This window comes from Aythya fuligula, chromosome 2, assembly GCF_009819795.1.
Source record: "Aythya fuligula isolate bAytFul2 chromosome 2, bAytFul2.pri, whole genome shotgun sequence".
In the NCBI taxonomy this organism is placed as follows: Eukaryota; Metazoa; Chordata; class Aves; order Anseriformes; family Anatidae; genus Aythya; species Aythya fuligula.
The window spans coordinates 131,755,615-131,772,086 of record NC_045560.1 but is presented as its reverse complement, the minus strand read 5'-3'; the positions used below and the strand labels follow the sequence as shown (position 1 = coordinate 131,772,086).

At 38.2% G+C, this 16,472-nt stretch overlaps 1 protein-coding gene across 1 annotated transcript; it reads left to right on the top strand.

Annotated features, from left to right (window-relative positions):
- The first annotated feature begins 2,004 nt into the window (after positions 1 to 2,004).
- SLC7A13 (solute carrier family 7 member 13) lies at positions 2,005 to 8,391 on the top strand. The gene is made up of 4 exons (XM_032180725.1): positions 2,005 to 2,728; positions 5,261 to 5,392; positions 7,045 to 7,409; positions 8,146 to 8,391. The coding sequence occupies exons 1-4, from the start codon at positions 2,005 to 2,007 to the stop codon at positions 8,389 to 8,391; spliced, it is 1,467 nt and encodes a 488-aa protein (XP_032036616.1).
- The last annotated feature ends 8,081 nt before the right edge of the window (positions 8,392 to 16,472 follow it).

Here is a 16,472-nt window from a genome sequence, read left to right as displayed (position 1 = left end):
GCTATTTAATGTATTTATATATTTGTTTTTAGAATAGTAATCTAAATCCAGCTGTATGTGGCATCACCCACAAAATAAAGAGTTTGAAGATTACTGGGAATTAAAAAGTGTGTATGCATTCACTGAGAAGGAAGATCAGAAAAGGCACTGAAATAAAACACTTGTAGAAATTTATATATTTTAGCCTTTTAGAACATTTTTCACACTTAATTTCCAGTTCCTGAATAGTGATGAATAAATACTTTGAATTATTATGAATTATTCATAGCACATGGTAAATGCATATATGAACTTAAATATACGTTGCAATTTATAAATCGAATAAATACAATTTAAAATATACAAAAATTTTTCTAACTAGAATTTTTGTAGTCTGTATGATGACTTTTTTTCAAAGGTGAAAATATAATGGGTGGTGCAGTGATTTGCAGAAGATGGAAGAATTATCTTGTTTAAGTGCTATTTTGACCTGTGGATTCTGTCACTGACTATTCTATGTTTCTTTGTGATGATGGACGCGCACTTTAACCAAGCTTTTCAGTGTTGCTTACCAAGGTGGCATTTAGTTGCCTAAAGCAGGTGGCTAATGCCACTTTAGATGCCCAGCATAGCTGTTAGCTGCCAATCCAGAAGGGCATGAATATCCTCTAGATCTTGTGTCATATTCGTCATATTCCCATGTCTGTTTTAGCTAAAGATCTTATACATGATGGAATATTAAATAAACCTAATCTTTCAGAAACATTTTTTTTTTATATGTGACTGAAAGTCCATCTGTTCAGGACCAATCTGAACCATTGTCTCTTTCAAGATGGGCCATGTCAAAGCCATGCTTTGTTCACTATGTTACTAAGCTTTGACAATTTGGACAAAACTAATTCTGCAACTTGACTGGCAAAAAGTAAGACCTTTGCAGCTTGTAGTTTTGGTACTGCTCCTAACAGCCCTAAAGGTATGCGCTGAACTTATTTCTCAGTATCCTTCTTTCTTCCTATTTTTCTCTACATCTTCAGAAAAGAATAAATATGTTTTTCTTGGGGAGATATCTATGACAATGGTCTACCCACATCCAATCAAAGAGAAGCTCCTTCTCCATAGTATGAACATAAAATATGCTGAAGAAATGTATAGAAAAATGCATTTCTAAGCAGAAATTTTCAGAAAAATCAGTGGCCACAGCTTGAAAGGCACACACCATAACTAGTGGGAATTTGTTCCACAGCCCATATATATACTATGGAAGTTAAAACATGGCCCCCCACCCTTGCAGTAATGCTTGAAGATTAGTGACTGCTTATGAAGTTCTTGCGTAGTACTATAATGAATACTCTAGAAAAACTAGGAATAAACTGATAATGCTTTTTCTAGAGCAGTGTTTAATAAGTGAAGTATAAACAAGCTTTGGTATACGCTGTGACTGATAGGGGTTTGGCAAAACATACTGGTATTCACTACTGATCACTGTTCATTTTATATACTGACTGTAGGAAAATATACCTGCCTGTTCAACTCATGTCTGCATCAATGTCCATAGCATAAAGGGGGCTGATTTTTTGCTTCATGCTGCCATGTCATTCCCCTTTCCCTAGGTCTAATGCAGAGGTGACATTTTCCCACCTCACACAGTTGTCTCTGAAGACATGTAAATAATATGGAAATCCTTTGATGAAAATCAGCAGAGAAATGAAAAGCATCTCCTAAGTATTATTTGTTATGCCAATTTCCTAAAAACTATCCCCGGACCTTAATAATTTCTGAAGTACATATTAAACCAACATGTCCATGATTTGCCAGCATTCCTTTAAGCATCTGGTTAATCATCTTCACACACAAGACATCCAAACCCAAAGTATGCTCTCCTTTCTGAATGATTAAGCCAGGCTTCCCATAACATTTCACTGTCAAGTAGGGCCATGACAATGAGTTAACAGCAAAGTGAAAGGAAAATACATATAATCAAGCCTCCCAAGTCATAGAATCTGCTGTGAAAAATAAGAAAAAAAAATGGGAAAAGGAAAGAGCGGTGATGCCAAAGTGGTGAAAAGAAAAGGAAATACCAAGATGCAACTCAAAAGAAATATAGGTTATTTTGATGGGGTAAGTTTTATTATAGGATCAATAGTAGGGGCAGGCATCTTTGTGTCTCCCACAGGGGTGTTAAAGCATTCCCTGCTTAATGTCGGTGTTGCACTAGTGATCTGGACTGCTTCTGGACTGGTTTCTCTGATGGGTTCCCTCTGCTATGCAGAGCTGGGCACCGCTCTGCCATTTTCCGGAGGGGAATACAGCCACATTAAAAGAGGTCTTGGATCCTTGCCTGCCTTTGTGTTCATCTGGACGTCGGTGTTCACCAAGCCAGCATCAAACGCCGCTCGAGCCTTGCTGTTTGCTGAATATGCCACCCAGCCCTTCTACGGCATTTGCCCTGCACCAGAAATGCTGAAGAAATGCTTGGCCTTGGCTGTCCTCTGGTCCCTGGGGATCCTGAATGGCCGCAGCGTTAAAATGGCTGCCTGGGTGCAGACGGTTTTCACCCTGCTGAAGATGATGGCGTTGTCTGTAATTGCTGTCAGTGGCATAGTTCTCCTCGCTGGTGGGAGAAAGGAGACCCTGGCCAGGTTTGAGGACGTGTTCAGCTCAGAGATGCCCAATGTGTCACAGATTGCTGAAGCCTTTTTCCAAGGACTGTATGCGTACGGTGGTTGGTGGTCCCTCAACTACATGGCAGGTATATCACTTTTTCTTTAGAATTCATTCTGCAGTAGCAATTTTTAATGCTTCTCAGCACATGTTAGAAGAATTTGCATCTCCTTCAAGGCAAGAGGGTCTGTAAAGATACACATTTTACAGTGCAAACTATCCACCAGTCCTGCATTTGATGGGGCTGGTAAAAGGCATTCTTATTCTGTATGAAGTTCTTTGCTTCTTGTACAGTTTCCAGAATCAAATTGACATTAAAAATGACTACAAAAGAAATTTAGGAGGTTTATTTAAAATCTTATATGTCAATGGAATTTTTCATACTTTAAAAAAATAAATCTTGAGTTTCTTGGTGTCAGTGCATTTTTAGAAAATGATGCTTATATTAGTGGCTTACATAGTGCCAATCTATTTGTGCACTAAGGATCAACCAATGATCAACTAACATGTAACTAAACATCTATACCTTCTCTCAGATTGTCCAGTTGATTTGTACATGGACAAATTAATATTAAATTGTATTAAAATACAGCAGTTTTAAGGGGTATGTAGGATAGCCCATCCGCGATAGTTCCTTGGAAAAATACATTTTTGCACAGAAGGTGAAAAGAATGTAAGGAAAACAGTATAAATCCTTTCATATAACTTTTCATTTACCTTCTATATCTGTTAATATGTAGCAGTAACAAACAGAGCAGTTTTTCATGAAAGCTGCTCATGATGTTAGTTATGCAATGAGTTGAATGAATAACATGCTATAGTATCATCAGATTTACAGAATTTAGTTGTAAGCAAATGGATGGAGTTGTTACATCTTTAACCCTATTCATCCATTGACCTCTACGACATGTAAAACATTAAATAGACCCAATGTGTGAAACGTGTAACACAAAGTTCAATGGTGAGAACAGTGTGAAAATTGGGTTAATGTTTAAAAAATGACAGTTTTTATTACAATCCAGTAATTTCTGCATCAAGAATATGCTGTAATAAAAAAGGTAATAAAAATCAGAAAATAGCACTTTGAAATCTTAAGATTGCCTTAAAGGCAAGCATTTAGCTTTGTAAGACCAATAAAAAAACAGAATATTTCATATAAGTCCTATTTTCTGAGCAGTTACCAGTAGTAATAAATATAATACACTAATAATAAATACAATATACTAGGCAGTACAGCTGTTTAAACAGATGCAGCTATGCATTTGTCCTCTGCTAAACTGAATTTCCTGTTCTTCAGCAATAACTTTAATTCCTGTGAGCTTCTGCTAAAGAATCAGGTGCCAGCTGGATGGCAGAACTATTACTAGCAACAAAACAAGTAGAAAGATAAATTCAAAATGGCAATTTGGGTGATTGTCCCCGTCTGTGCTCAAAACTATCAAGTGCATTTCCTCCATTTTAAATAAATCCCAAACTTATCTCCAATAGACTGTATCTGCATTTCCCTGTTGTTCTCAATCAATCCCTCTGGTCTGTGCACTGCATCCTGGAATGAGGCAGGGTCAAAGCTGATGATATGGGCAGGAAGCTGAGATAGTATTTGGGGGAGAAAAAATATTCTCCCTTCTATGCAGAGTTTGTGTAAATCGTACTCTAATTTGACTTTTTGCTTGGTGAGTTACCTGTTCGTAAAGCTCAGGAAGTCTTTTGTAATGCTGAGGGAAGTAGGAACAGGTAAGGAAAAGAAAGGGTGAAGGAGTGAAAGAGAAGAAATAAACCTTTTTTTTTTTTTTTTTTTTTTTCCCAAGCCTCTTTCACTAAGGTAAGGATGAGTTATTAGGGTTCTGGAAATCAACTCCATCTTTTCTGGGATTATCTCAGTTAGGAATGTGTGCCAGCACCGCGGTTGTTCAGATATCAAATTTGGAGTTTTTCCTTACGTAGATAAGAGTAGTTTTAAGCTAAGATACCAGGCTTAGCACTAAACTATTTTTCTCCACCAGATTGGCCGTGGAAATGGTAATTACAGCAGAATCCAGCTGGAAATGGCCCTGTTTTAAAGCCACTGCATTACTGCTCTTCTGTCAATACCTTCAGTCTTTCCTGTTATATTTTCTGTATATACTGATGTAAGAGCAGAGAAATGTTTTGGGTAGGAAAATACACTCAAAAGATTTTGCATCAGGACTCATGAAATGATGAAAGAATAAATAACTTTAATAAATAACTAAATGACTTTACAGTCTCACATTCAATCTTCTTATTTAAAAATATGGCTACTTGAAATTTTCTTAACAAATTGATATTCTGAAGTACAGTCATATCCAAATCCAAATCAGACAAAATCAGACAAAATTTAACAGTCCTTTTGACATTTTTTATCATTCTGTCAAGAGTCTGTTGCTCCCTTTTTTCCAAGATACTTGATAGTTTAAAAAATTTAAAAGGTTAAAAATATTTTATTTAGGCTTCCTTGATGATAAACTATTTGAAAAGCACTGCAGGAGCTCACAAACAGTGTAGTTTAGGAGTCATGGTTAGTGTTGGAGCTACAACCTAGAAGTTGCTTGCTTTATTAGTTTTTTTTTTTTTCTTTTTCTTTTTTATTTGTATTTTTTAGAAGAGATGAAAAACCCTAGCAGAAACATCCCCTTAACTGTGATGACTGCTGTTCCTGCAGTAATTGTGTTTTATTTACTGGTGAACATCTCATATCTGACTGTCCTCACACCGAAGGAAATTGTCTCCTCAGGTATGAGTTTGATATTTTTGTTAAAAAGGTGTCATCCATTGGCAGACCCATTTGATATCAATGTACTGGGTTATTTTTGTTCACCTAACTTCACAGTCAGGAAGGGAAGTGTGGGTTTCAGTCTAAGTTTTAATTCTCGTTTAATTTTACTGCAAGGCAAAGTTGGACTGAATTCAGACAGATGATATTAGGTATTGAAAATATTTGCTTACACCTGCACTGGCTAAAAGGAAGTCAGAAGTGCATTGAAACCTGGAAAATCAAGTGAAGATCAGGTGTCTGTTTAATGTAGGACTTTGTTTTTCTGCAGTTTTAATCCTCTCTCCTTCTTCCTTCCCTACCTCATGGTGTCTATGGCTGAAGTCCTTACTATTTAGGAGCTAGACAAGTCATCTGTCAAAGTAACCTGTTGTGATAAATAATATAGAAATGGCTATAGACACAAAAGTATAGCCGTTTTGGGTTGAAGAGGGGTATTATATATAATTATATAGAATATTTATAAAATATATAATTGAAAATAATATATATTATTTATATCAATATATGAATATTGATAAGTATTCCTATTCCTTAGAAGACCCTACACAAAAGTCCAGTTTCTGTAAATCTTCTTTCAGGTGCTGTGCCAATAAACTATGCATAAAAAAAGGCTGCGAAGAATTGTATTTCTCCTTGATTGTCCAAACAACAACTTTTAAATCTCACCCTAATGAGACAGCTGTCAGACCTTGCCTCCAGGAGTAACAAAGAACATACCTCATTTAGATTTTTTATTTATTTATTTATTTAATATTTATTTATTTTTCTGTGAACGCAGCTCACTAACATAAATGGCAATGGTGTAGCTGTCACTCAGCAACCCCATGTTGTTGCTCAGCCCACAATCAGGCTATCTGCTGGGAGAGACGCATACATTTGCAAATCCATTCTGGAATGAGAGCAGCAGCAAATACCAGAACATCACCGAGCAGCAGCTGCCCTGCTGGCACGAGCAGTTCCTAATGTGCCACATGGGAGCTGAACTAATTTACGTCAGCTGAGGAGATAACCTTAAAATTATATCCCTCATTTCAAGCTTTGCTATATATTGCTGCAGTTCTTATTCATTCACTGCATTTTTTTTTGCTTGTTTTATTTTGTTTTCCCCTACCCTGATAACTTTTTATGCTGTGCAGATCACTGCAAGACCTATATTCCTTGTGGCATTTTGTTAGAGGCCTGTACACACATTTGTGTTGGCAGTGTCCTTCTAACAATAGGTCATGTCACCACTGTGGTCATGCAGGGGACTAATACCTTCATTTTCTTTCCCCAGACAGCCCTGCCCATGCATGCACATTTGTGATTCATGATGGTGAGACACAGCTTTGCTGCATGCTGCCACTGGTCCTTTCTTTGTGAGTGGGCCACCAGAGCTTCACCCAGCCTTCTGTGGTGGGCAGGAGTCCTCCTTGCTCTCACCCACCTCATGCCAATTTTTATCTCCTGAGTTAAATACCCATAGAATTAGATTAGTCCCATCTGATTGTTGCAAATAATGCCAGGCATTTGTGATAAATAATAGGTATTTCATGCATTTTAAGTTTCCTTTCTGTTGAGTCTGTTGGTAATTCAGAGCATGCCACTACTGATGCTTTGTTTTCTTGCAGTTGCCGTGGCAGTAACTTGGGCTGATCGAGTGATCCCCTCTGTTGCCTGGATCATTCCTCTCTCTGTTGCTGTCTCAATATTTGGTGCCCTCAACAGCAGCATGTTCACATTAGGTCGATTAAGCTACGCTGGAAGTCAGGCGGGACATTTACCTGTTTTAATCTCCATGCTCAATGTCCACACTTGTACACCAGCTCCAGCCATGATTTTTTCAACCACCATTGCATCCATTTTTATAATCCCCTCTGACCTTCTTATGTTAACAAATTACTTTGGATTTTCTGCCTGGCTTATGATTGGATTGACTTGTGCAAGCCTGATTGTACTTCGATACCGGGAACCTAATCTACATCGACCATACAAAGTAATTGAAAATAAGTTATCAAATATTCTTATGGCTTTTTTAAGTCATGGGTAGTGTGTGAAAGTTATGAACAAGTGCAAGACAAAAGTTGATAGTCCTTACAAAAATACAAATTGTAATCTTGATGTTTAGAGCCTTATTTATGATCCAGAACAAGTCTGCTTCACACTAAAGAGGGAAAAGGAAAAAACAGATGGTCCTTGCCCCAGAGATACACCTGAAAACAAGGGATGGATATGTGCATAATGGGGAATAAGGAACAGGAAACTGTGTGAGCATGGAGCACTAACAGGAACCATGTGGAATCCAGGCTGACAGTTCATGGTTAATGAGACCTTGGTCTACCCTCATCTTTCCTGACACAACCATAGCCATGATGGCTAGGTTTAATTTCATCTCAATCTAGCTGTCAGAAAGCTGGGTTGGAGGTGTAGATTAATCATCAAGGCTTCTTCTAGGCACCCAACCCTGAACTTATTGTAGATGCCTGTACTATCCAAAATAGGTGAATGGCTTTCAGGTGCTGCCTATCTCTTCTCCATGACAAGAGAGGGACCCTGAACAAGTATTCTAGACAATTTGAGGTCAGTTATCTCTCATCTTGGGTGAGATTTCAACAGCACAAGAAGTGGTATTATAGTGTTGCAAGGAATACCATATTATTCCTAGGAATGATGCATGAAATCACAGTTGTTAATTTTATTTCCTAAAACATTCTTTTTTCTTTCTCTTGCAGGTGTTTCTACCAGTTCCATTTTTGATGGTGGCAATGTCATTCTTCTTAGTTTTAGCTCCTATAGTTTGGTCTCCAAACCTGCAATACGTTTATGCTTTCTTGTTTATGCTGGGGAGTTTTATTGTTTATATTCCCTTTGTATATTTTAAAATGCATTTTGCATTTCTGGATAAAATTACTTGCCACTTACAGCTACTGCTGGAAGTTTCTCCTCCTGATGGATCTGCAGAGGGCAAACATGAATAATGGCAAATGTTTAATCCCAGTGCAACTGACAGCCAATGGAGGATTTTCTTTAACTGATATATACACTTATGTGTATATATATAATTGTGTGTATATATACATGCATATATGTAGATATGCAAATTTAATAGGTGCAAAGAATCTTTCTAAAAAAAAGATGTAAATTTTTTGTAATTTTTTTTTGTAAAATGATCCCTCTTGCTCCTGAAGGCAACCATTAAATTTGCATATATAATTTAAGTAACAGAAATAAAACTAAATTACAACACCAATACTTGCCATAATACCAGAACTAATATTATCATAAATAAATAAATGCATAGTTGTCAGCATCATTATATAATACATTTTTGTCTCCAACGTAAGTTGTCTGGATTATTTCTACTTCTTAATAGTTTGTGTATTGGAACTTCTGTTTTTAAAGGCTTTATACTTCTGTTCATCTGCTTTTTTTTTTTTTTTTTTTTTTTTTTTGTTATCTGCATTTATTTCTAATAAAAAACTTTGAAGAACATTGTGGAATTGACTGAGATTTCTTTTTAATCACAAGAAAATTGTATATGGTGTGCCTTGGCTATTTTAGACCAACACATACAAATGCAGGGTAAAATCATAGTAAAAAAATCATAGTAAGCATGAAATAAAGAATTAAATAAGAATTATTTATATTGTTTGTCACACAAATAAAATTCAAGATATCTAAATTATTTTACTAGATTTTTTAATTAAGCATTAATATCTTTTTTTCCCTTTACTTCCTTTGCTGTGTTAGAGACGAGAGTTTTTGTCCTCCTCCTCTCGACTTTTCTTTTTTATGGAAACAAGATAGATAAAGTATTGACTTTTTACTTTTATTTTTATTTTTTTAATGTTGAGAATTGGGCCATATTAAGTCCACTGAGTATTTAGGCTTAAAAACCTATAACCAGTAGACAGGAAACATCACATAATTAAGTGGTCAATCTATTGATACATGTTGTTTTTGTAATTACGATAGGATTACATGTTTAAAGTGGCTTTTCACATCTGTCTATGTAATGCTCACCAGTACAACCAGTAGATGGCTCCAGACCAACATATCTCTTACACAGGTATATTCTGGTTCTCTGGATTTTGTATTAGTGAGAGAAAAAGTTTTATAGTGTAATAGAATAGAAATTTTATAGTAGAACAGAAAAATCCTTGCTAGAAGATTTAATTCTCTGATATATCAAAAATGTAGAGGCCAGAATGATAGATTAGAACTTTAGGGTACCCATCCTGTACTGCTTGACAAACCTGATCTCCTTCTATGACAAAGTGACATGCTTAGTGGATGAGGGAAAGGCTGTGGCTGTGGTCTACCTTGACTGCAGTAAGGCTTTTGACATTGTTTCCCACAACATTCTCCTTAAGAAACTGGCTGCTCGTGGCTTGGACTGGCGCACGCTTCGTTAGGTTAGAAACTGGCTGGGTAGCTGGGCCCAAAGAGTTGTGGTGAATGGAGTCAAATCCAGTTGGAGGCCGGTCACTAGTGGCATTCCCCAAGGCTCGGTACTGGGGCCAGTTCTCTTTAATATCTTTATCGATGATCTGGATGAAGGGATCGAGTGCACCCTCAGTAAGTTTGCAGATGACACCAAGTTAGGTGTGTGTGTCGATCTGCTCGAGGGTAGGAAGGCTCTGCAGGAGGATCTGGATAGGCTAGACCGATGGGCTGAGGTCAACAGTATGGAAGAACAAGGCCAAGTGCCGGGTCCTGCACCTGGGGCACAATAACCCCAAGCAGTGCTACAGGATGGGAGATGAGTGGTTAGAAAGCTGCCAGGTGGAGAAGGACCTGGGAGTATTGGTTGATAGTGAGCTGCATATGAGCCAGCAGTGTGTTCAGGTGGCCAAGAAGGCCAACAGCATCCTGGCTTGTATAAGAAGCAGTGTGGCCAGCAGGTCTAGGGAAGTGATTGTCCCCCTGTACTCGGCGCTGGTGAGGCCACACCTCAAGTATCATGTTCAGTTTTGGGCCCCTCGCTACAAGGACATCGAGGTGCTTAAGTGTGTCCAGAGAAGGGCAACGAAGCTGGTGAGGGGTCTGGAGAACAAGTCCTACGAGGAGCGGCTGAGGGAGCTGGGTTTGTTCAGCCTGGAGAAGAGGAGGCTCAGGGGCGACCTTATCACTCTCTATAGGTACTTCAAGGGAGGCTGTAGCGAGGTGGGGGTTGGTCTGTTCTCCCACATGCCTGGTGACAGGACGAGGGGGAATGGGCTTAAGTTGCGCCAGGGGAGTTTTAGGTTGGATGTTAGGAAGAACTTCTTTACCGAAAGGGTTGTTAGGCATTGGAATGGGCTGCCCAGGGAAATGGTGGAGTCACCATCCCTGGAAGTCTTCAAAAGACGTTTAGATGTAGAGCTTAGTGATATAGTTTAGTGGAGGACTTGTTAGTGTTAGGTCAGAGGTTGGACTAGGTGATCTTGGAGGTCTCTTCCAACCTAGACAATTCTGTGATTCTGTAAGTCTGTGATCAGTAATGCTGGGATCCATATGAAGGCTTAGGAGGATTTGACGTTACATAGGAAGAGGCCCCAAAATGAAAACAAGAAGCATGTGGTTCTTCTTACAGTGGGTGAAGTACACAGAATGGCAATCTGGGGTGAAAAATAGATCCTTTAAAATGCTGTAGGAAGAGAAGCCCATACAAGTGAGAAGTGAAGTGAATACAGCTGAGCTGGAGGCTGGATCATGCTGAAAACAAGAGAGGAATCAGTTTAATGTCACACAATAGAGCTGTCAGAAAAGCATTTATCTTGCTATTTTAATTATAAAAAAAAACAAACATCACATAACAACAACACGAGAATAGACATATTTTTGCAGATTATTTTAAGAACTGAATTCTAGTAAGTATGAAAAAAAGGAAAGAATTTACTGTGACTTAAGCATCAACCAGGGATTTGTAGAGGCAGATTTGGTGCCTTGCAATGCCACTGATTTTCAGCTGACCTTGATCAAGTTACATATTTAAACCCATGTTTTAATATGTAAATAAAATTGGAAGTCATATAGGAAAAACGTGGATGGTACAATAATATTCCATTGAGGACCACATGGCCTAAATTGAGGACTTGATTTTTCGTAGTGATTAATATGTTCAAAGTGCATATAGTATCCTTGAATTAAGTTCCAAGAATAGTAAAAAAGGAAAGAACAAATCTGTGAAATGTTAAAACACAACTGTAAGTTTTGAAGTCACCAAACCAGGCTGCAAGGATTTAGGATGGGGTATAGAGAATAAGGAACACAGAATTGGTATATTTTTATTATTATTATTATTATTTCCCCAATTTTCAGTTAAATAATTTCAATGTGACTTGGGAATTTTATGCTGAGAGAGAAGATCAAATTCTTCTGAGCAATGTTAAAACACCTTAATCCAGCAACCCATCTGCAAGTGCTACCTCATTCACAATACTAATTACATTCCTACAACAAATGAGGAATTAAGTTCCTCAGGTCTTCTTCATCACAAACCACTCTTTCTCTTACCTGAGTGAGATGGAGGTCTTCTGAAAAATAACCCTCTCATTAAAAGTTCCACTGTTTGGAAAGGGATGAAGCCAAGCTGAATTAACTTTATGAAAGCAACCTCTGATATGGTATTTCATATCTTCAGAATATGGATCACTTGATGTGCTCCTAACACACCCTTTCTTTTGCCTGAGTGGTTTGGAATGCTAAATCACAATGAAGCAAATACAGCATTCAATTTGTATGGATTTCTTAGTGTTGCTGGATCATTCCACATTTCCAAGCACTAAGCATAAAGGGACAGAATTCAAATTTATAACTCATATTAGCTACTCTGGCCAAGAGCAGTTCCATATTTTAACATTATAGGCTGTTTTCAGTGACACTAGTTGGTCTCAGCTGCCTTCCTACTTGAACATATCTCAGAAAATGCTATATAGAAGTGTGACTGTTTTAGTACTGCACTATACCAGGCATTTATTTAAATTTTTAATTTATTTTTTTAACCTTTGACTTAATAATTCTTTTAAGCTCATGCATACTTGCATGTTTCAGAAGTTCAACTTTATGGCAAATAAACGTAATATGTGGATATTTTATTTTCAATACTGCTCTGGCCCAGTTTGGTATGTAATGACCCTAGCTATTTTCTAGGTGCCTAGCACATTTGTATGTCTGTCTGCATTACTGTTATTCCTGCAATTATTGCCGTAAAAAGATAAATGAAGGACAATAATCCGTCTTATTTTAAAAATTAAGTGTGGTTTTATACCATGCTATCTATATGTCCCCTGACTGCTTAAAAAAAAATAAAAAATAAAAAATATATATATATGTATTTAAAAAAAACACTCTGGGGGAAAAACAAAAACTGTACAGAGGAAATGAAAAGAAAAAAACAACAATTATTTTTTTACTTCTCTTTTTATAGGTATTGTCAGCTGTGATCCCAATAAAAAGATAATCATCTAATAGGAAACAGTAGTGGATTTTTGTTTGAACTTTTAATTTGATGTGATGATTTTTTAGTTGGAGTTCTGTTTTGTGCAGGAGAGGTTCTGTGAGGAGCTGGCTGTAGCTGTCAGGGATGGAGGGGCTCAGACCTCTGGTCTTGGGTTTAATACCCAAGGCACCCCATGGCTGTTGCAAAGGTTTCCCATATCTCAGCTTCCACATCTGCTAAAAAAAGATGATCGTGTTTAAACAACTTTCTAGCCTTGCAGGTCAAGGAGTATTTCCTTGTCCCCCTCTCTTCCTGGCATGCAGTCCAGAATCACTCCTGTCATTACTCTCTATGACTTGTTCCAAGTTATGGGGATTGTGGCACATTTTAATGCATTCCCAGCAACTCCTGCTGGCTTTACTTGAAGGCATGAGACCTGTAAGGGCTTTAGAAACTTGGAAGCTCTCTCTGTTCTGCTTCAGAACAGGAAATTAAACATTTTTAAATCAGCAGATTTGTGTCCGACAGGTTTAAAGGCACCGTTGAGGAGCCTGACCATTAATGTTGATTTTCAATAACTCTTGCAACACAGGGGAAATTCTGAGGGAGCAAAAGAAAGTTAATATGCCAATATTTAAAAAGAATAAAAGAAATGACCCAGGTAATTATAAGCCTGCAGTGTGACATAGATCCTTGCAAAAATAATGGAACAACTAATACAAGACTGAATTAACAAAGAATTAACAGAAAGTACCATAATTAATGACAATTAATATGTGTTTATGGAAAATGATCCTATTTCTGTAATTTTGGTTGATTAAAGGATAACAATGTTGGTGTACAATACTCAAATTCCTTTACCTGAAACAAAGTAAGAAAATCCTTATGAAAAATCTGGAAGATGACATAATCACCATGTTGCATTAAATTCATTAGAAACCGGGAAATGAGATCTCATTTTAAACTATGAAAAGGTGTCTCCAAAGCAGCCCCATGGAGATCAGACCTTGATTCTACCTTATTTAATGTTTCTGTCAGTGATCTGTAAAAATGGGGTCATCGCTGATAAATTTTACATGACTTAAATGGAAAATGGGAAAAGAAAAAAAAAAAAAGAAAAAAAAAGATGACAGAGCAGAGATCCAAGAAAATCAGGCTTTGGTTATCAGCTGGGAAGGAGTAAACAAGGTACACTGCAAATTTTATGGTCGTATGTGTACCAAACCACTCTCCCCTTTTTGGTGGCAGCATGCTATCAGATCAGTTTTGTTCCTTTTGGCCATGAGAAGTGGTGCACAGTCATGGTGAAAGATCACAGAATCACAGAATCACAGAATTTCTAGGTTGGAAGAGACCTCAAGATCATCAAGTCCAACCTCTGACCTAACGCTAACAATCCCCACTAAACCATATCCCTAAGCTCTACATCTAAACGTCTTTTGAAGACTTCCAGGGATGGTGACTCCACCATTTCCCTGGGCAGCCCATTCCAATGCCTAACAACCCTTTCGGTAAAGAAGTTCTTCCTAACATCTAACCTAAAACTCCCCTGGCGCAACTTAAGCCCATTCCCCCTCGTCCTGTCACCAGGCATGTGGGAGAACAGACCAACCCCCACCTCGCTACAGCCTCCCTTGAAGTACCTATAGAGAGTGATAAGGTCGCCCCTGAGCCTCCTCTTCTCCAGGCTGAACAAACCCAGCTCCCTCAGCCGCTCCTCGTAGGACTTGTTCTCCAGGCCCCTCACCAGCTTCGTCGCCCTTCTCTGCACCCGCTCAAGCACCTCGATGTCCTTCTTGTAGCGAAGGGCCCAAAACTGAACACAGTACTTGAGGTGCGGCCTCACCAGAGCCGAGTACAGGGGGACGATCACCTCCCTAGTCCTGCTGGCCACGCTGTTTCTGATACAAGCCAGGATGCCGTTGGCCTTCTTGGCCACCTGAGCACACTGCTGGCTCATATTCAGCTGACTATCCACCATCACTCCCAGGTCCTTCTCTGCCTGGCAGCTCTCCAACCATTCCTCTCCCAGCCTGTAGCTCTGCTTGGGGTTATTGTGCCCCAGGTGCAGGACCCGGCACTTGGCCTTGTTGAACTTCATGCAGTTGACCTCAGCCCATCGGTGCAGCCTATCCAGATCCTCCTGCAGAGCCTTCCTACCCTCGAGCAGATCGACACACGCACCTAACTTGGTGTCATCTGCGAACTTACTGAGGGTGCACTCAATGCCCTCGTCCAGATCATCGATGAAGATATTAAAGAGGACCGGCCCCAGCACCAAGCCCTGGGGGACGCCACTAGTGACTGGCCTCCAACTGGACTTGGCTCCATTCACCACTGAGATCCACTGAGCTGAGCTTCAGCAAGATCCCGCTTCTCTGTGTTGCACTGGCAGCAGTGCCAAGACTCTAGAGCTGATTCCAGTTCTTTCTCCACAATAGAAATGGAATTTTTTTGACCTGATTCAGAACAGGATATTTCTAGGAGGCTTTTTAATTTAGCTGGTAAAGATAAAGCAAGGAATTCAGACTAAGTTTAAAGCACATATATCCATCATTCTGCGAGGCTCAATTTGTTCATTCGGTCCTGGTTAAAAATTAAAAAAATTACAGGTAACAGGTAATATATAATTTATTTAATTAATTAATAATATATTTAATAAATTACAGGTAATATATATATATTTTTTTTTCCCATGCTATTTCTCTGTAATCCCTTTTTGTAGCATTTGACATACTTTCCATCAGAAATTTCTGTCAAATCTGTTCCTATCAATGTTGAAAATATTCTCTGATACAGCACATTTTGACAGTTCTATTTTTTTTTCAAAATTGTGTAATCATTTCACTATGTGGACTTGAGATCATTCCAAGCCAAAAAGGTTATGGCATCATTTTCAATTTATTTTCAAAAGCTGCTGAAGGTAAACAAGACATCTGCCAAAACATGTCAGTTGATTTTGATCACACGTATTTCACTCTTCGCAAAGTACACCTGTCTTATCTGCAGTTTATCCGAGTTGCTAATAGAGGTTGGACTAGTTTGGCAGAACTGCTGCAACAAGTACATATGAAATACTTGAAAAGTCATCCAAACATGAAAATGTGCAAGATACTGAACTGTGGTCTTCAGCTTTTTCTGCAGCATAAGTTTCTAAATTTGCTGTCAGAAATTGCATCTCCTCTGTGTGTTCATTGCCATGCGAGTTTACTGCCTCTTCTCTAATACTTGCTGGTTGATTTAGTTTTTGTTTCCATTAGTCAAGACATGGTGATTGCTCTGACATTTTAAAAACACATTTCTAAAAGTATTTTCCTTCTGAATTTGTCTCACTTGACTTTGTGGCTTGGTTTTAGTTCTATCTTTGTTTGCTGTTATTGAATTTCTGTTCACCGTATAGATTTTATTAGACTGACCAAATTATTACAGAACTTTCTCTGTTCATAGGGGAAAATCTTCAGTAAAATTAGATTTTTTGTTTGTTTCTTTGTTTTTCAATTTATTTAATGAGGTTGATTGTACAATTCGTTCTCCGTTTTCTCTTAAATGCATCAACGAGCATCCTCTGAGAACTCTGGATACTAACTGGGCTTAATATCCAAGAAGCAGTCACACAAATGTCAAATGTAGGGTTCT